Below are 20,990 nucleotides of genomic sequence, written 5' to 3'. Positions count from 1 at the left end.
GGGGGTTAAGTCAGCCATCAGCATGTCAAGAGCCTGACACACAGGAGATGGGCGGATGCTCCTGGAAGTTCCTGTCCTTCTCCATCAGGACAGAAGCTCCCTGGGGCAGGGCCCCTCACTCCTTTCCCGAATCCCCATTCCATCCTTGACACCAAGTGGAAAAGAGTCAGGGGACCTCCTGGGCAAGTAACCTCGTGTCTCCTCCAAGTCTCGGTCTTTTCCATCTCAGTTTTTCATGAGCACAGCCCACCTCCCGCTCCCGCCCAGGGGGACGGTAAGGCTCAAAAGAAATCACAGAGATGAAAGGCTTTGAAAGAGGTGTGAGTCTAGGCAGATGTCAGGGATTGTTGTTCTTAGATAACCTCTCTCAATACTAGGTGGGTGGACAGATGGGCACCTGGTCAGATGGGGGAGCCAAGTGGGTGGATGGACCTGCATGTAGGGGGGTGGTGAACCTATGGGGGATGAGGTGGGGGGTCAGGAGCTCAAGTTCCAGGTCACTTGGCACAAGTGGGGAGTCCAGGAGCCCCTCCTCAGTAGAAAGCTTCATGACACCTCCCTCCAACCAACCAGCTTCTTTTCACACACCTGCCACCTTGACTGCCCCCCGCAAGGACCCTTGTCCCCAACAAGCCAGAAACTTGCTGCAATACGAGTGCCTTGGGGACCCAGAGGCATCAGGGCCACCCTCCCGCATCTTCAGGCCCGAGTAATGGCCCAAGAGGCCCGGGCAACAGGGCCCACATCTGTCCTGTCACGGAAGGGTCCCGTGCCCAGCACAGGCCTGGCACTGGGAGGTGCTGGGCAGTCTTGCTGAGTGCATGAGTGGCAGGGCCTGGGGCAGGGCCGGGGGCACCAACTCACTGGGCACACGGTTGATGGCTTTGAGGGGCCTCAGGACGCGCACGGTACGGATGGCCGACAGGTTGATGTTCTGGAGGTCCAGGGAGTACTCGACCATCCTGCAAAGAGAGGGGAGGAGAGTGAGACCCGGAGCTCGAAGGACAGCGGGGCCATGGCCAGACCAGCCACGCCCACACCTGTCTGGATGGGGTAAGAAAAGTGGTCAGCATCCCCGGCTAAGCCACAGTCAGCCCTGTGGCCTCGGACTGTCCCGTTGGGCCCATCTCCTCCTCTGTAAGCAGGGCTGGTGACGTCCACCATGTAGACTGCCCAGAGGTGCCTGGTAGATGTGGCCGGGGGCAGAGGGAATAAGGAGCAGAGGCCCTGGGTCCCCAAAGCCTGTCCAGCAATGCGCTGGCAGCTCCTGCCCTCGTTTCTAGGGCAGCCCCCCAAACAGGGAGCAGTCACCCTGTTCCCTAGGGGGAGAATGGAGGTGCCCAGAGGCCCCAAGCTGAGCTCAGACAGTGACTGGCCATCACAGCTGCAGCCGCAGCAGCAGCGTCTGGTGGAGCTCCCCAGTCCCTCCATCTCCCCAAGTCCCCAGGAGCCCCCCAAGCCAGGGTTAGATGCCTGGATTTATGATGAGATAAGGCTGTAGGGTTAGGGTTAGAAGAGATGGCAAGAATACACAGAAGATATATATATATTATATACATAATATATAGAATATACATAAGAAGAGATGGCAAGAATACACAGAAGAACTGTACAAAAAAGATCTTCACGACCCAGATAATCATGATGGTGTGATCACTGACCTAGAGCCAGACATCCTGGAACGTGAAGTCAAGTGGGCCTTAGAAAGCATCACTATGAACAAAGCTAGTGGAGGTGATAGAATTCCAGTTGAGCTATTCCAAATCCTGAAAGATGATGCTGTGAAAGTGCTGCACTCAATATGCCAGCAAATTTGGAAAACTCAGCAGTGGCCACAGGACTGGAAAAGGTCAGTTTTCATTCCAATCCCAAAGAAAGGCCATGCCAAAGAATGCTCAAACTACCACACAATTGCACTCATCTCACACGCTAGTAAAGTAATGCTCAAAATGCTCCAAGCCAGGCTTCAGCAATATGTGAACCATGAACTTCCTGATGTTCAAGCTGGTTTTAGAAAAGGCAGAGGAACCAGAGACCAAATTGCCAACATCCACTGGATCATGGAAAAAGCAAGAGAGTTCCAGAAAAACATCTATTTCTGCTTTATCGACTATGCCAAAGCCTTTGACTGTGTGGATCACAATCAACTGTGGAGAATTCTGAAAGATAATGGAATACCAAACCACCTGACCTGCCTCTTGAGAAATCTGTATGCAGGTCAGGAAGCAACAGTTAGAACTGGACATGGAACAACAGACTGGTTCCAAATAGGAAAAGGAGTTCATCAAGGCTGTATACCGTCACCCTGCTTATCTAACTTACGTGCAGAGTACATCATGAGAAACGCTGGACTGGAAGAAACACAAGCTGGAATCAAGATTGCCGGGAGAAATATCAATAACCTCAGATATGCAGATGACACCACCCTTATGGCAGAAAGTGAAGAGGAACTCAAAAGCCTCTTGATGAAAGTGAAAGTGGAGAGTGAAAAAGTTGGCTTAAAGCTCAACATTCAGAAAACGAAGATCATGGCATCCGGTCCCATCACTTCATGAGAAATAGATGGGAAACAGTGGAAACAGTGTCAGACTTTATTTTTCTGGGCTCCAAAATCACTGCAGATGGTGATTGCAGCCATGAAATTAAAAGACGCTTACTCCTTGGAAGGAAAGTTATGACCAACGTAGATAGTGTATTCAAAAGCAGAGACATTACTTTGCCAACAAGTTTCATCTAGTCAAGGCTATGGTTTTTCCAGTGGTCATGTATGGATGTGAGAGTTGGACTGTGATGAAGGCTGAGTGCCGAAGAATTGATGCTTTTGAACTGTGGTGTTGGAGAAGACTTGAGAGTCCCTTGGACTGCAAGGAGATCCAACCAGTCCATTCTGAAGGAGATCAGCCCTGGGATTTCTTTGGAAGGAATGATGCTAAAGCTGAAACTCCAGTACTTTGGCCACCTCATTTGAAGAGTTGACTCATTGGAAAAGACTCTGATGCTGGGAGGGATTGGGGGCAAGAGGAGAAAGGGGACGACAGAGGATGACTTGGCTGGATGGCATCACTGACTCAATGGACGTGAGTCTGAGTGAACTCCGGGAGTTGGTGATGGACAGGGAGGCCTGGCGTGCTGTGATTCATGGGGTCGCAAAGAGTCGGACACGACTGAGTGACTGATCTGATCTGATCTGATCTGAAGGCTGTAGGAGAGGTAATGTCACATGTCCCAGGTCACCTAGCGAATGGGTTTAAGAAACTCAGTTCAGTTCAGTTCAGTTCAGTCGCTCAGTCATGTCCGACTCTTTGTGACCCCATGAACTGCAGCACGCCAGGCCTCCCTGTCCATCACCAACTCCCGGAGTCTACCCAAACCCATGTCCATTGAGTCGGTGATGCCATCCAACCATCTCATCCTCTGTCATCCCCTCCTCCTCCTGCCCTCAATCTTTCCCAGCATCAGGGTCTTTTCCAATGAGTCAGCTCTTTGCATCAGGTGGCCAAAGTATTGGAGTTACAGCTTTAACATCAGTCCTTCCAATGAACACCAAGGACTGATCTCCCTTAGGATGGACTGGTTGGATCTCCATGCAGTCCAAGGGACTCTCAAGAGTCTTCTCCAACACCACAGTTCAAAAGCATCAAGTCTTCGGTGCTCAGCTTTCTTTATAGTCCAACTCTCACATCCATTGGAGAAGGAAATGGCAACCCACTCCAGTACTCTTGCCTGGAAAATCCCATGGACGGAGGAGCCTGGTAGGCTATAGTCTATGAGGTCGCAAAGAGTCGGACACGACTGAGAGACTTCACTCACTCACTCACTCACTCACTCACTCACATCCATACATGACCACTGGAAAAACCATAGCCTTGACTAGACGGAGCTTGGTTGGCAAAGTAATGTCTCTGCTTTTGAATATGCTGTCTAGGTTGGTCATAACTTCCCTTCAAAGGAGTAAGCATCTTTTAATTTCATGGCTGCAATCACCATCTGCAGTGATTTTGGAGCCCAGAAAAATAAAGTCTGACACTGTTTCCACTGTTTCCCCCATCTATCTGCCATGAAGTGATGGGACCAGATGCCATGATCTTCGTTTTCTGAATGTTGAGCTTTAAGCCAACTTTTTCACTCTCCACTTTCACTTTCATCAAGAGCCTCTTTAGTTCTTCTTCACTTTTTGCCATAAGGGTAGTGTCATCTGCATATCTGAGGTTACTGATATTTCTCCTGGCAATCTTGATTCCAGCTTGTGCTTCCTCCAGCCCAGCATTTCTCATGATGTACTCTGGATATAAGTTAAATAAGCATGGATACAATATACAGCCTTGATGTACTCCTTTTCCTATTTGGAACCAATCTGTTGTTCCATGTTCAGTTCTAACTGTTGCTTCCTGACCTGCATACAGGTTTCTCAAGAAGCAGGTCAGGTGGTCTGGTATGCCAATCTTTTTCAGAATTTTCCAGTTTATTGTAACCACACAGTCAAAGGCTTTGGCATAGTCAATAAAGCAGAAATAGATGTTTTTCTGGAACTCTCTTGCTTTTTCCATGATCCAGTGGATGTTGGCAATTTGATCTCTGGTTCCTCTGCCTTTTCTAAAACCAGCTTGAACATCTGGAAGTTCACGGTTCACGTATTGCTGAAGCTTGGCTTGGAGCATTTTAAGCATTACTTTACTAGCGTGTGAGATGACTGCAATTGTGCGGTAGTTTGAGCATTCTTTGTCATTGCCTTTCTTTAGAAGCTCAAGCCAGGAGCCATCCCAGTTCTGCCCCCTCTCCCGTCTCTGAGTTTGACCTGGGCTCTGCGAGGCCAGGCTTCACAGGCCATGGCTCAGGGGTGTGGCAGGCAGGTGGTACTCGCCCTGTAGGAATAATCCCCTCTTTTGGGGCACACCCATCGGCCAGCCCCTGCAAGGTGCGCAGGCTCCAGCCTCGAGGGCTCACTGCACTGTCCCACTCCAGGCCTTCCCCCCACTGTCCCTTCTGCCTGGAACACCTCCCTCCTCTATTGAAGCCTTAATCGGGTTTTGTACAGAAGTCCCTGGAGACTTAGCAGTTTCTCCACACCCGGGTCCATGATGAACCAGGCCAGTCCAAGTGCTATGTCCCCAAGAACGACTCAGACTGGCCCCTACCCTCAGGAGTTCGCATGGAGGCAGGGCAGAGACTCAAAGGCAAAGACGGCCCTGGAGCCCTCACCGTTGCCCTCCTTCTCATCCTTGGGGCCTCTCCCCACAGGCCCGCCCCCCCCCCACCGTCCACCAGTCCAGCAGCAACTCAGAGACAGTCTGCCTCCTCCAGGAGGCCTTCCTGGATCTCCGCAGCAGGCAGATCTCAGGGGAGGGGGGGCCTGTAGTTCCCAGCACGTCCACCAGATCCTCCCTGCTCAGTCGCTACCTGCTCCCCACCTCTGAAAGACAGGTCCCAGGGGCCTGCCACCCCAGCCTCACCCCAGGCGCCCCAATCACCAGACCTGAGCAACTCAAGCCTGAGGCTCAGGCCAGGCTGCCAGTTCCACCTGTCTCCGCCATCAACGGGAATGAAGGCTTTTCCTGCACACCATGCAAACCTGTCCAACTGTTGTGAAGCTGCCCGCCCCCCCCCCACTTCCCCCGCTGCTTGAAGAGTAATTGAGTGAAAGCCTTGCTTGCCTCAAATGCCTCCATCCATCCCCCAGCTTTCTGGGGCCCAGGTTTCACTCCCTCTCTTTGTCTCTCTCTCTCTTTCACACACAACCCAGAGTCAAACCCCTGCACACAACCTCTGGTGCACACACACATACACACGCACTCCTTGCATGCCCTCATCCACACTCGCGCCTACCAGAGCCCAAATTCAGATGAAGGAATGTGACAGAGACCTAAGAACTAGAGACAGAGACCACCAGGGGGACCAGAGGAGGGGCGGGAGGGGATGCAGCAGGGGGACAGGGGGCAGCAGCCAGGCAGAGAGGGCGAGGGCCGAGGTGCCCAGGGGCAGCAGGTGACGTGAGAAGGGGCGCCGGGGGAGGGGGGCTGCATGAGGATTCCGTGCGTGGGCAAGCCAAACTGTTGTTTTCCTATCTGGAAGAAAGAGCTCTCCAGGCAGCCCGGGAGATGTGCGTGATGGAGGCGCTGTGGGGGTGGCACACGTGGGCACACAAACAGGCTCTCACGCTGGCGCACGCACACACACACACACACACACACCAAGCCGGGGACAGCCACCCCAGGGCAGGCAGCTAGGCCCAGCTCCAGCCCTCCCCTCCCTCTTCCCCCATCCCCACTAATGCAGACCCTCCCCCTTCTGCCTTGTTCTATTCCATCCTGACAACCGGCTCGGTTGGTGCCTCGCTTCGTGTGCTGGAGGTGGGGGGCTCCTCAGCCATGCCAGACGGAACCCACCCAGGGACTACATTCCAGGAGCCTCGGGCACACCTCTGAGCTCCAGCAGGTGCCAGTCCAGGATTTGTTCACGTCTCACAATAAAAATAAATAGCTGCTTCACAGGCAGAGGGGTAGACAGAGAAAAGAATGGATTTTGAGGGCCTCTTGCGTGTGTTCTCATTATTCACCTGAGTTAACCTCCTGAGCGCCCTCTACATCACTCAGATCCTGCCTCAACCCTCTCCTTGCTCCCCTGGACCAGAGCAGACCCACGCTTACAAGCCACACAGGGCTCGCTCCGCGCTGGGAGCCCTCAAGACAGTCGTGCCTGGTCCCTGATTCCCCCGCCCCACTCTGCCAAGCAGGTTCCGTGCTGTCGATCCCCTCTCAAAGAACCTGCAGTCCACAGTCTGGGACTAAAGCTTCTTAATTAAGTCAGGAGCATCCACCGTGGCCCTGACCCAGGACAGGCTGGAGGGCAGGAATGGGAAACTACAGATGCCCTGCGTACTCAGGACCGATGGTGAAAAATCAGGTTCACCCTCCTCATGTGTTTCTCTAAAACAAGCCAGGCTGGCCCCTGCCTCCTGAGTGCAATGCAAGTTATGACTGGATGTCACCAAGGCTCACCATAACCCAGAGTCAGTGAGCCCTAGGATCTTAACACCTCCTAGACCCCAGCCCTCTCATGGAGGCTGATCTGACTCTTGTCCCATCTCTGAAGGGAACTACACAGCCACAGCCTGGCAGACCCAGACCAACACAGTGGCTCTGCCCCTTCCCTTCACCTCTGACCTCATCCTCTACTGCAAAAATCCCCCTGAGAATACGTCAGTTGCAAGCCCCCGGGTCCCCATGGAAAAACTCCCCCAGAGAAATTTCTTGAAGAACTTAGTGCCAAGATCTTGGCTCTGAGCTTCCTGGCAGTCGAGTCAAAAGGGGAAATGTGATGAGTCATTGAGTTCATGGCAGCATGATCGACCTTGGCCCTGGGAATTCCTCTGCCTGAACACTACTCCCAGGTCCTAACTCTCTGTGAACCTATCAGGGTGTCCTGCCGCAGCCGCATCTCCTGTCTAGGGGAGCAAGACCAGGTGTAAATGCTTTCAGAGGTAAAGAGTAAATAGCAGGTACACGGTGAGGAATCCAGCAGATCTCACAGTTCCCTGAGAGGAAGAGGATAGAAAGCTGCATGTTGGACCAGGATGGGGAGACAGGCGCCAAGCGAGGGGCCGGGAGGTAGGAACTGCAGGTCTGAGTCTCTGCCCTGGAACCACACCGTCCTGATGGTGACTGTACCCACCAGCCCAACGTGGACAGTCACTGACAGCCTCAGCACCCTGCCCCTGCCCAGCCACCGTCCCTCTCTGCTGACAGCTGCAGCAGCCTTGGTGAGCCCAAAGCTCCTGAAACGCAAAGCTAGCTGCGTCACTCCTGGCTTAAACCCTCAATGGCTCCCCACTGCCCTCAGAACAAAGTCCAAGCCCCTGAGCAGGGTCTTCATGGCCCTGCAGTCTGGCCTCAGCCCCCTTCCCCCACCCCTTGCTCCAACTCCACACATCTCGGGCACCATGAGCACCGAGCTCACCAAACACACTTCCCTGTCCCTTTCCTTTGAGTGGAGCCCATCCTCCGTACTCTCCACCTACAAGACCCCCTCCTCCAGAAGTCCTGCTCTCCCCTCCCTGCACCTCGGGCTGCCCTCACCCCTCTGGGCTCTGGTTCCTCCCACACTCTGTTCACAACTCCAGTCTGGCTTGGGATCCCCCAACACTGCCTCAGCCAAGGACTCAGGAGACTCAGTTTATTTGGGAGGTGATCCCAGGAGGCCCAGAGAAGGGGCAGAGAGGGAAAAACCAGCAAGGGGCTGTTCGTGAGCAGGTTACCCTGCAAACACAAACGGGGTGCAATCTCAGTGGGGACCCTGACAGGCTGTGTGCATCAGACCTGGACCAGCCGGGGGTGGGGCCGAGGCGCTATCCTTGGACGACCGGCTGGATGCTGGCCGGGCATCTCTCAGACACAGCCTGCTCCAGCCCCACCACACAGAGCTGGCACAGCACTGACTCGGGAATCTATGCAGCACGAAGAACACCTGGGACGGAAGAAGCCACCTCCCGCCTCGGGAGAGCTGAAGGAGCATTCTCCCCCCAGCCGACAAAAGAGAAGGGGAAGAGAGCTGCTCTGTGGGTGAATAACCATCCGGCTGACTTCCCTCAGGCCCCAAGTAAGACATCACTTGCGGGAGTGAGAAATTAATCCCTAATTACACAGTTACTTTATCGCGCAGCTTCAGTGCTAAAAGTCTAAAAAAAAAAAAAACCAACAAACCCCCCCCCCCCACTACCTCCTGCCAGCTCCCAAGCGCCTAATTAGGTAAGTAATTTTGCTTTAAAGCGAGCACATTCGTCCTGACATCACCCCTGGAGGAGGGTGACTGCACCCAGCTCCCGGATGGGGTGTCGTCTGGGGAGAGGGGCTCGGGTGTGGCCGTGCTGAAGTGTGGGCCATGCCAGAGTGGGCAGGCAGGTTGGACACCTGCTCTTAGGGCCCTCCCCACGTATTCCTGCTAAGAAGCCACCCCCTTGTACTGTTCCCCTGGTTCCCAGGAGGAGCGCAGAGACCCAGGCCTGGTCTACCGCCAGACACCAGCCCCCACGACCACCACCAGCCACCGTGACTACTTCAGGATGGGCCGTGAGGAGCTGCTGGCCCTTGAGCCGGGACTGCAGAGGAGAGATGCTCTCCCTGGCTAAGCCACCACCAGGAAACCCGGAGGCGCTAATGGCCATCTTGCCTCCGTGGTGGCCGGAAAGCTCTGCCAACACAGAGGAAGGCGGAGGCCAGAACCGGGGCAAGGCAGGATCCTGACCATATGGCTGGAGCACTCCTCCCCAGCTGCACCCGAACCGTGGATCTGTGCTCTGTTCTGCCCAGGCACACGAGCCAGCCCCTTCCCTTTGGGGCCTAGGTGTCATGTGAACTGGTTTCTCTCCCTGGCAACTTGCAGGGTCCTGTTGCTTCAGAGGGCTTTCCGGAGCACTTGCCGTGTGCCAGGCACTTTACGCCCCTTCCCCTGGAGGGAGTAGGGCACCCACCCCAGAAGCTGAGGCACAGACAGAACCCAACTGAGCAGTGGGGGGCCCAGGAGCTCTGCATGACCTGCCCCCCACACTTCATCAATCATCAGGTCAGGCAGAGCAACTGCCACAGCCAGCCAGTAAATCGGACCGGCAGCATTTGGAACAGGGCCAGCAACGATGGAGGCTGTGTTACCCGATGTTAGAGCACAGAGCCTGGGTTCCAATCCCAGCTTGGGGTTTGCACCGGGTGACCTTGGGCAAGTCACTGAATTGACCTCATGGGGTCGAGGAAATGCGTTCACATATGGATTCAGCACCTAGGGCAGGGTTTGGCACATGAAAGCCAGCCATTATTACATCACAGCCTTATTTGCTGCCTCGGGGCACACTGGCCCACAAATCACATGCTACCTGCTTAAACCCTCCTTGGATCCCACTTCCTCCCGGGGGGAGCCCAGGCGATAAGGGCCTCTGGAGGCTCCCCGACCAAGACTCCATCACTGCCCACCATTTGCCCTGCAGTCCAGGAACACCCCGGAGAAGGCAATGGCACCCAACTCTAGTAGTCTTGCCTGGAAAATCCCATGGATGGAGGAGCCTGATGGGCTGCCGTCTATGGGGTCGCACAGAGCCGGACACAACTGAGCGACTTCACTTTCACTTTTCACTTTCATGCATTGGAGAAGGAAATGGCAACCCACTCCTGTTCTTGCCTGGAGAATCCCAGGGACAGGGGAGCCTGATGGGCTGCCACCTATGGGGTCGCACGGAGTCGGACACGACTTAGCAGCAGCAGCAGCAGCAGCCAGGAACACCCGAACATCTCAGTTTCCCAGAATACACCAGCAGACATGCCTCAGCATCTGTCAGCCTCTCTCCCTGGGACGCCCTTCCCAGCTTTCAGATCCCACCCCAGGGCATCTCTGGCTCGAAGGGGTGCTGTCATGTCCCTGTTCCTCAGGTCATGGCTCAGAGCCCTAGTTAGGTCCCTAGCCCCTCATCCAGCACCTGGCTTGGAGGCAGCTCCCCCTGCCAGCTTGTCAAACAAATAACTTGAGGGACAAGATCAGAAAAAAAGAAAAAAACTAGGAGCTGACAAGAAGCAACATAAAATGACTGAGACTTAACATCTTTCCAGGAAATACCCCTCCCAGGAGATGATTTCTGAGTGTTACTGATAAAAATAGGGTGTTTCCTCAGTCTTTACAAGGGACTCACAGGGGCTTTCTTAAAATGTAATGTAAGATGTAGCTAATGGAAAGGAAGCTGAGATGCTGGAAATGGCAACTCATCTGTCAGGAGGCAGCTCTATGATGACTCAGGCTTGTGTCGGGTGGTAACTAGACCACCAGCTTATGCTACTGTCTCAGCACCCAGCACATAGTAGGTGTTCAGTGGAGGGAGGGCAGGCGGGAGAGAGGAAATCATGGAAAGAGAAAATTAGGGACTGATAATGTTAACCCTTGACTCTGGCCAGTGTTTTATGATTGGTGGGTCGTTATTGCCCAGATACCATCACACAATTCTTATGAGACCAGAATAAAGTTTCTTTCTTTTTTGGGTGGAGGGGATTGCACTGGGTCTTCATTGCTACATGTAGGCTTTCTCTAGCTGCGAGCAGGGCTACTCTTCATTGGGGTACGCGGGCTTCTCACTGTGGTGGCTTCTCTCGTTGCAGAGCAAGGGCTCTAGAGTGCAGGCTCAGAAGTTGTGATGCATAGGCTTAGTTGCTCCACGGCATATGGAATCTTTCCAGACCAGGGATCGAACCTATGACCCCTGCACTGGCTGGTGGATTTGTATCCACTGTGCCATCAGGGAAGTACAAGAACTGGGTTTCTTAAGCCTACCTGACAAACTGATGGGCTGAAGCCAAGTCAGGCCAAGTTCAGAGTAAAGCAGGAACTGGGGGCCACAAAAGAAATTTGGGGACCTCGGCAGCAGGAGACCCTGGACCATCTCTCCACAAGGCTCTATGCAGGGGACAACACTCACTGGCTTTATCTCTGGGTAGAGTTGCCAAGTAGATAGAGGATGCCCAGTTAAGTCTGAACTTCAGGCAAACAGTGTTATCATTTTTTAGTATACATCCCAAATATACCTCCTGACTGCCTCCCACAACATTCAGCTCCCTTACTCCAGAGTAGTCTTGGCACCACGGCCGGTGGGCACAGCTGCTGGAAACCAGATAGGGATTCTTTTGGCTCCACCACAGCCTCAGGGAAAAAAAATCCCTCTTCCGGGACTCATCCCACATCCTTCTGAGAGCTGGTGAGGTCGTCCAAGTCCTCCGGGGCAGAGCGACTGGGATCTTTTGGCCTCTGAAAGGGTAAAACCCTTCATGTTGTGAGTCAGCCTGTAGTTGTCCCCAGAACCTGAACACATCACACAGTCCCTACAGGCTGTGTGACCTGAGACAGGCTGCTGATCTCTCTGAGCTTCCATTTCCCCAGTTGGGAAGTGAGGTTAACAACCTCAAGTTCTCAGGACAGTGGGGGAGTAAGAAAGCACAACCCAGTCAGGAAACCTGAGTTCTGGCAACCCACCTAGGCATCATCACGGATTTGTGCCTACCTGGAGCTTCCTTCTCTGCTTGTAGGGTAACAGTCCTGGGATTTGCCAAATGCACCCTCCCCACTCTCTGACCATGTGGTATGAGAGAGGTCAACCTCACACCTGGCCCAGGGCATAGACCTTGCCCTAGGTCTGGCCAATCAGAGTGCTGCCTCATTTAGGCTACAGTGATTGGCTGAAAAGCAGAGACATTACTTTGCCAACAAAGGTCCATCTAGTCAAGGCTATGGTTTTTCCTGTGGTCATGTATGGATGTGAGAGTTGGACTATGAAGAAAGCTGAATGCCAAAGAATTGATGCTTTTGAACTGTGGTGTTGGAGAAGACTCTTGAGAGTCCCTTGGACTGCAAGGAGCTCCAACCAGTCCATTCTAAAGGATATCAGTCCTGGGTATTCATTGGAAGGAATAATGCTAAAGCTGAAACTCCAGTACTTTGGCCACCTCATGCAAAGAGTTGACTCATTGGAAAAGACTCTGATGCTGGGAGGGATTGGCGGCAGGAGGAGAAGGGGACGACAGAGGATGAGATGGCTGGATGGCATCACCTACTCGATGGACGTGACTTCGGGTGAACTCCGGGAGTTGGTGATGGACAGGGAGGCCTGGCGTGCTGCGATTCATGGGGTCGCAAAGAGTCGGACACGACTGAGCGACTGAACTGAACTGAACTGATTGGCTCAGGGATGAGCACATGACCCTTTCCAGCCAATCCAAGCCAACGAGGCTCTCTCCCACTCTGCTTAGAGTGGCTAAGGAAGCAGAGGTGTCTTTCTGTTGAACTGGAGGGAGGAGTTGTGCTCTTCTTCTGCCCACCCTGCTCCAAACCAGAGGAAAGCTGCCATGGATGGAAGTCCTTGGTCAGAGGACTGAGAAGAGCTGTAGGATGGGAGGACACACTGCCTGGTGACATCTTTCAGGATTCTGGATTGAGCGGGTCCTAAAGTCAGAGACCCCTCGACTTTCAGGAAAAGGGATAGTAAGCTTCTTTAAAAAAGGTTCAGAGGCTTCCTGTTCATATAAACTGAGAGAATCCTGACTGATTTATGACTGACTGGTGTCTGGCTTGTCAACCTGTAGCCTGAGAATCTCTGGTGATTTACCCCCTACCCAGTCCTCCATGTCATCTAGCATCCTGTTTCCATGGAAACGGGTCGGAGTGGTGATCATCATGCTGTCTCTCCCGCCCACTTTATTCCATATGCAAATGAAGAATCATCCACACCAGGACTTTCCCTGGAACCTTCCCAGGTCCACACCCACCCAAGGGCCAATTCAGCTGAAAGAAAATGGCCCCAGATGCCCCAGCTCCGCAGGGACACAAAGAAACAGAACAAATATGGAGCTTCCCCTCTGTGCTGGCCCCGGAGCCAAGTCCCAGGGGCTCCAGGACGCAGGCTCGGCCTTGGCCTTGACCTTGCCCTGGAGCACGCAGGTCCTGGAGTAGACAGACCTATAGAGCCCAGGATAAGTCAGGGTCTAAACTCATAGAACCAAGAGGATTCTACCTGGGCCTGCGGACATGTGCCGTGCTTCCCTGACCAGAGATCATGCACATAGAGCCGTGCAGGAGGTGGGCAGGCAGCAAAGGCTTCTGGAAACAGCCCAGGGGTGACCCTCTCACACCAGTAACCACAGCAAGTCTGCTAGTGGGCACCAGCCTCTGCGGAGATTACACGGGTCAGTAATTGACTTTAGATTTCTCAGCAGATCACGTACATCCCCAGACAGCCCAGGCAGGGCTCCTGAGGCTCCAATTAGGGCTTGGAGACGTAGTAGGGCCACAGCTTTGGCCAAGAGCAAATGAAGAAACACAGACTGTAGGAGAAGAGGGTGGCAGACTCTGAGAGTTGCCCACCCAAAGTGCACTCTCTCTCTTTCCAATCTTGCCTAGCCCCAGGGAACAATTCTTGATTGATTTACCCAAATTCAATGATGTTTTCTATTCTCCTAGCTTCCCTTGCAGCTAAGCACAGCCATGAGACCCAGTTCTGGCCAAGTGTGCTGGGATGGGGAAGGATCTAGAAAAGAAAATGTTGTTTTCCAGATCCAAGTAGATACACACAGCTGGCATAGTCCTGTCTCCCTCCACCCTTTCTGCCTTCAATGCAGACACGATGCCCACAGCTTCAACAGCCACCTTGTGCCCATGAAAAGAAGATCTGGAAAATCACAAGGATGTCAGTCCCCACATCACAGAGCCATCACTGGTAACCGCTGACCTCAGAACGTCATGTTATGTCGGGAAAAACATCCCAGCATTTGCGCTGTGGTCAGATGTCCTGTGAACTTGCAGTCCAATGCATCCCTGACAGATACACCCAGCAAGTTACAGAGAACCAGGATTCAATGCCAGTCCACGGAGCCAAGCTGCCTGGATGCAACTCCTGGCTCTGCCCCTTACCAGGTCTGTCGTGACCTCGGGCAGGTCACTCCCTGTCGCTGTGCTCATCTGTGAAATGGAACTGACCACAGTGCCTCCCTCACAGTGCTAGTCTGAAGATTAGGCCAGATAATGCACAGCATCAGGCCTACAGTGAGTACTCCGCAAACAGTAGATGCTCTTATTTTTTTTTCACCTGGATAATGCCTAAGAGGATTCAATTCCTTTTGCTTTTTAAAGTCCCACTGATGGGCCACTTTGGACAATAGGAACTCTCAGCAAGCAACCACAGAGGGGACAAGCCTGCCTGATCTCTTTAGAAAGCTCTAGTTCAGGGATAAGGAACAATTCTTATTGACATTTTGTTGCCCGAGAGCTTGTAAGAGTCGGGTTGGAGAAGCTGCTCCCCACGCACTCTGGGGAGAAGCTATTTCCAGGGCACGATAGATCCTGGCCCAGCCCCTCCTCCTTCCTCCCTGGCCAAGGTGCAGAGTGCCTGATGTTAGCGCTATTCGTGTTAATATTATTAACGATGACAGAAATTTTTACGAGTCCCCACTGTTTCACTGACAGAGCACATCTGCTTATCTTGAGAATTAATTCAGATCCTGGGCACAGATCAGAGACAGAGCCCTCCCCAGGCCTCTTCTCCTTCCTGTGGTTCCCAGAACCGGGAATCATGCTCACCACTCGGACTCCTGATGAGGGGCTCTCTGAGGGTCAAAAGAACCCAGATCCACCTGGGCATTTGCATAAAATGCAGATGCCTAGGCCCTCTGTACCTGCTGGGTCAGGATCCCCTGGATGAGGCCCCAGAATCTGTATTTTAACCTGTGCCCCAGTAACCCTGTGGCTCTCTTAATTTCAAGGAGCAGAGAGAAGGGGTACAAGGTTGCACATATGTTTAAGAGCCCATTCCTGATCGGCTCATGCTTATCCTTCAGCAGCTTCACTTTCCACGCCAAGGCCTTCTCCAGGATACCATCATAGTCAAAACTTTTAAGGGACATCAGACTCAAGGCCACTCCTGTTCCCTGAGCTCCTCCAAGGCGGGGCCCACACCAGCCATGACCTTGGCAAAGGCACTGGCTCAGACTCATTCTAGAAAGGTCCCTACCAGCCCAGCCCTACAGCCCTGGCTCACCATACCCACCCCTCCTCCCAGACACCAGTCATCAGAATTCTTGGGAAAGACTTTAACAGAGGAACCCAGACCCCTCTCCACAGCTGTCAACAGCCAGTTCATGTGGTTTTATTTTTTTGGTTAAGGGAGGTGGCAGTATTACCAGTATGATGCAGCAAGGGAGATATATAGATAAAGAAAATCTCAAGTTCAATGAGAATGTCATTGAATATTTCATGACCTCCTAATGGACTAAGGCAGAGAAGCATAGCTTAAATAACACAATGAGGTAGGTTCCACTATTGCCCACTGATGAGTGGGGCTTTGTCCACACTGGAAGAGCCTCTAGTGAGGTGCCCAGGGCCTCACTGTCCTGGGCTGATCAAGCACAGGAAGAAAATGTAATGAGTGACGGAAACAAGACTCCAAGAGATCATTGTAAGATGAAATTAATAACAATAAATGCAAAGGTGGGTATTTGTGTGTTTTTTTAAAAAATCACCTGTGTTCAGTTCCAGGGTAGAAGAGGCCTGGCTTGGAGACTGCACACAACCTAGGGGTGGCAGAGAGCACAGCCCCTCCGCAGGCCACACTGCCACCCGGTCCCAGGAGAGGGCAATCCCTTTTCTCTCCCACAAGTCATCAGTGGGAAGCCGGGGTCCTTCCCCCCAGCCAGGGACCAAGACCGCCTAAAGTAGGTCCGGCAGGGGAGGCCACCTCCCCTCCTTTGACAAACAGTGGGAGAGGCTGGAAACATTCTATGTGGGGAAGGGGAGACTCGGGGAGGAAATGAGCCGCTTTCGAATGTGTGAAGGCTGTCACGAGTCTTTTGGGGACACCCCTGCCGCAATGGCAATCCACTCCAGTATTCTTGCCTGGAGAATTCCATGGATGGAAGAACCTAGTGGGCTACAGTTCATGGGGTTGCAAAGAGTCGGACACGACTGAGCCACTAACACCTCTGGACGGTCAGGCCCCTGCCCCCTCTCTGCCTCATCTCTCAGCACCCACCCACCCATCCCACGGGTCCCTGGGCTCTGACAGCCTCCTCTTCCTCAAACAGCCCCTCCAGGCCCCCTGCGTGCCATCCCCTCTACTGATGACACCCTCCCCAAACCCCTGCTGGGCAACTCCTACCCCCAAGCCTCTCTTCCTCAGGAAGCTGTATACAAACCCAGTCCATGCCCTCGTGGCCCTCTACACTTTGCTGCAATGGCTTTGGTCCCAAGTAGAATTTATCTAGAACTTTATTATCTGTTTTATATTGTTTCCTAGATCGTGGGCTTTATGAAATCACAGCAGCATCTGTCTTGTTCCTTTCATGTGCTCCCTGCGTAGCACCTGGGGTGCAGCAGGTGCTCAATAAATGCTGACTTTGTCAATGAGTAAGTGTCAAGATCTACCATCGGGCGGGAGCTACAGGAAGACAAATTTCAAACTCCTTGAAAGAACTTTCCAGCACATTAGGCTGGACATGAGTTTGAGCAAACTCCAGGAGACAGTGAAGGACAGGGAAGCCTGGCGTGCTGCAGTCCATGGGGTCGCAAAGAGTTGGACACAACTTAGGGACTGGAAACAAAAGCTGTCCCAGTTTGCAACTGGCTGCCTTGTGAGTTGCCCCCAGTGGCAGCACGCAAGCAGGGCTGACTGGATACGGAGGTGAAGGCTCTGACCTCTGCAGGCACCTTCCAGTGTGGGGGTTCTGTCTCCTCTGTCACTTGAAAAGGGAGCCGGTAATTTGGGGATAAGGAGGAGCAGGAAGGAAGAAAACGTCCTCAGGATGGCAAGCCTGTTGCTCAGGAAACAGGACATTTATAGCTGCAGGCTTGGGTGGGACTGGGTCGGGGGAGCTGGGCTCTGAAGCCCAGGCTTAGGGCTCCCCATCCTGCCTTCTGCACCCACACCATCCCTAGGCACAAAGGACAGGAAGGACCCAGAGTTCCCAGCATCCCACATGGGGCTGTTCATGACTCACAAAAATGTCTCTGTTGAGCCCACTGCCAAGCCAAGACTGGCTACATTACTCCCAGGACCCAGGGCTAAGTGAAAACGTAGGGCCCCTGTTCAAAATGTATTAAGAATTTCAGAACTTCTCTGGTGATACAGCGGTTAAGAGTCTGCCTGCCAATGCAGGGGACGCAGGTTGGATCTCTGGTTCGGGAAGATCACAACTGCTGAGCCCATGTGCTGCAAATACCGAAGCCCAGGCATCTACAGCTATGCTCCGAAATGAGAGAAGCCACCGCAATGAGTACCCCACGCACTACAACCGGAGCCCCTGCTGGCCCAAACTAGAGAAAGCAGGCACACAGCAACAGACTCAGCGCGGCCAAAAGTAAGAAAAAATAATATACAGTGAAATCTTTTTATGAAGAGAATTGCAAATATTACGTGTTAACACACATATACGGAATCTAGAAAAAAGGCATAGATGAAACTGTTTGCAAAGCAGAAATAGAGACACAGACATAAAGAAGAAATGCACAGACACCCAGGTGGGGAAGGGGTGGGGGGGAGAATCGGGAGATGGGGGTTGACAGAGATATGTTGCTACATATAAAATGGGGCTTCCATGTCTAAAACAGGTAACTAACGAGAACCTCCTGTGTAGCACAGAGAACTCCACTCAGTGCTCTGTGGCGACCTGAATGGGAAGAAAATCCAAAAGAGAGAGGATATATGTATACATATGGCTGATTCACTTTGCTGATACAGCAGAAACCCACACAACATTGTAAAGCAACTATCCTCCAATAAAAAAATTTTCAAAGAAAGAATTCCATTGTGGAAGACCAGCAACCACTAGAAAAAGAAAAAAGAATTTCAAACTGATGAAAGCAGAGCATTAACCCAAGTATGGGGCCCTATGGGGCTGCACATGTACCCAGCCCTCCCTGACCCCCCAGGAGGCTGCTGACCTGTGGACCCCATCCCCGCCCCATCTCCACCCCAAAGACTAAGAGAAGATGTCAAACGGAGACCTCGCCACAATGCTGAAGCCAGCCCAGGTCCTTAGACCACTCAGTTTAGATCTTTATTGTCTTTTTTTATAAATATGAGCAGACAGAGGGGAACCGCTAAGCAATAGAGGAGACTCTTCAAGGCAAAAGGGCAGAGCGGGGGCACTCATGGGAGGCAGTCAGTGGAGCCAGCAAAACAAATGACTTCCCTGAAACAGGAGTTAAGAAAAATCATCCTAAAATTTGGAACTTCGGCAAAGGAAGGGCAGCATTTCTCGTGATATCATTTGGAGCATTATTTAACAGACCCATCTAAAGATTATTTCATTATCTGGGGGAACACACCTTGTTCTGATTCACTCTTTACTGTTAATTAAAGGTCTGGCTGCTATGAAATTACATGTGAACTTGGAGGTATTTGTAAGTGGTTTCTGCCCAATATAAAAAGATAACCCCAAAGATTACGGTTTTATGACCCTATAAGGCCATTAACCAGCTTTGATTCTAAGCACCTCATATCCCCAGGTTTTTTTTTCCATTGCCTGTTTTTCTGGTTCTGACGATTACCATCCTGCTGATTCCTCATTAATGAGTCGAATAAATCTGTAATATACATGTTCCTTCTAAGATTTGTGTGAGGGTAATTTTTTTTAACTTTCTGGAAATTATACTTTGACTTCAGGATCAGTAAAGCCTAATTTGTATCTACGAAGAGATGTGAGTGAATATTGCATCCATAAAAACAAGCTGCTCTGAAAAATAAGAAATTCAAGAGCAACAAGCGATCCTGAGAATTAAAAAGACACAGAGGAGATGAGCACTTCCATTAGGGGCAGTAAATTGAGAAAAGGACATTGATAGTGATTCAGAAGGCCAAGTCAAGGAATTCTTAGTACAGATGAAATCTGTAAGAGAGGTGAACGAAACATGCAGAGAATAGAGAGATGATGGAAATAACCACTTACTGGGAATTCTAGGAGAGAGCAGAGAAGAATGGCCAGTCACCAAACAAGATACAGAATAATTTTTTTCTGACCTGAAGGATGCACAAGTCTTGAGTTCCAAAAGGCCCCACCAGAAGCGATCCTTCACTTAACACCTGCCCTTGTGAAATGTCTGAATTCTGAAGGTAAGGAGAAAACTTTCAAGCTTCTAGCAAAGAAAAAGCAGGTTTCTCCCAACAAAGAAGAACCAGATCTATAGTGGCCTCGGCTGCAATATATGGTGTCGATTTGGACAGTACCACACACAGGGCTCTGAGGGAGAAAAACTTCGAGTCCAGTGCAGTGCAGACAAAAACTGCCCTTCACCCACCAAGGTCAAAGGGATATATGCGTGGACAGGCAAGACTGAAAAACGACACTATCCAAGCACCTTTTCTTTTTATTGAGTTGGTCAAAAAGTTCGTTCGGATTTTTCCTTAACATGTGATGGGAAAACCCAAATGAACTCTCTAAAAAACAAAACTACTTAAGGATGTCCTCCAGCCAAACCAAGATGAGAATGAGAAGGAAGAATCTGACAAAGAGGGTGACACAGCTCCCACGTAGGGACCCAGTTTAACTTCTAATTTGGTCTACATCGTCACTGATAATGTGGCTGTGGAACTGAATACAGCGCTGAGGACAGGGTACTGTCACATTCTAAAGAACACCAGTGAGCAACCCACGGCCCTTCAGGACACATCCGCAGAATTCAGTGTGTACATGGTGATACTGACTTCCCATCTCAGCCACGTGCCTGGCCACCCTCCCTGCAACTTCTCAAGGGCATCACACACATATCTTGGCACACACATGTATGCAAATAAATGCACATGCTCTCAAGGTCACTGACACGTGTACACACTCACACACACACTCGTGGGTCTCTAGCCTTTTTGTCCCTGCTTTTCACTTCTGCCATATTGACCATTACTGGGCATGGTTAACACCTGTCTATCTTCCAGCTGTTGTGTGTGCGTCACCTCCTCAGGCAAGTCGTCAAATCCCCAAGCCCCCAGCCTGGCCCAAAGATGCTCTCAGAGAATCATAACTCTTTCCCAGGGCCCTGGTCTCAGCATGTGGCATGCTCACCCATGTAGCTGCTGAATGCCTCTCTCCAGATGGTACTTGGGAAGGATAAAGTTTATGTCTAGATTTGCCATCCTTCCTGCCCTGCATTGAAGACAGTGCTGACACTTAGTAGGAGCTCAGTCAACTGCTGACTGTGGAATGAATGTGTGGATGGGCCACCAGCCTGGCTTAACCCAGGAAAGGAAGGACAAGGCACAGAGCAGAATCCAAGATGCTCCAAACAGTTTAAGTTGTCCCCTGACCTCTTTCTGACTATAGCTAACATCTTGGCAGAAATAACCACAGTTTGGAGTCAGACAGTAGAGTCTGTGCTGGATCTCTAACTTGCTAAGTGATCTAGGATGATAATAATAATAGCTCACATTTGTTGGGTGCTCACTTTAATGGAGCTGGCCTTCGTTATACATTATCCCCATTTCACAGATGAGG

The 20,990-nt window shown here is 51.8% G+C and overlaps 1 protein-coding gene across 1 annotated transcript in view; it reads right to left on the bottom strand.

Moving 5' to 3' along the window:
- CACNA1I (calcium voltage-gated channel subunit alpha1 I) overlaps positions 1-20,990 on the bottom strand; it is a 114,849-nt gene that overhangs the window by 73,188 nt on the left and 20,671 nt on the right. Inside the window, exon 4 of the mRNA XM_070790445.1 lies at positions 865-962. Within this exon, the coding sequence (XP_070646546.1) occupies positions 865-962 (98 nt within the window). The remainder of the gene's footprint in view (positions 1-864; positions 963-20,990) is intronic.

The sequence above is a fragment of the Bos indicus genome, chromosome 5 (assembly GCF_029378745.1).
Source record: "Bos indicus isolate NIAB-ARS_2022 breed Sahiwal x Tharparkar chromosome 5, NIAB-ARS_B.indTharparkar_mat_pri_1.0, whole genome shotgun sequence".
In the NCBI taxonomy this organism is placed as follows: domain Eukaryota; kingdom Metazoa; phylum Chordata; class Mammalia; order Artiodactyla; family Bovidae; genus Bos; species Bos indicus.
The sequence above is the reverse complement of the archived record's forward strand: the minus strand, read 5'-3'. Positions and strand labels throughout refer to the sequence as shown.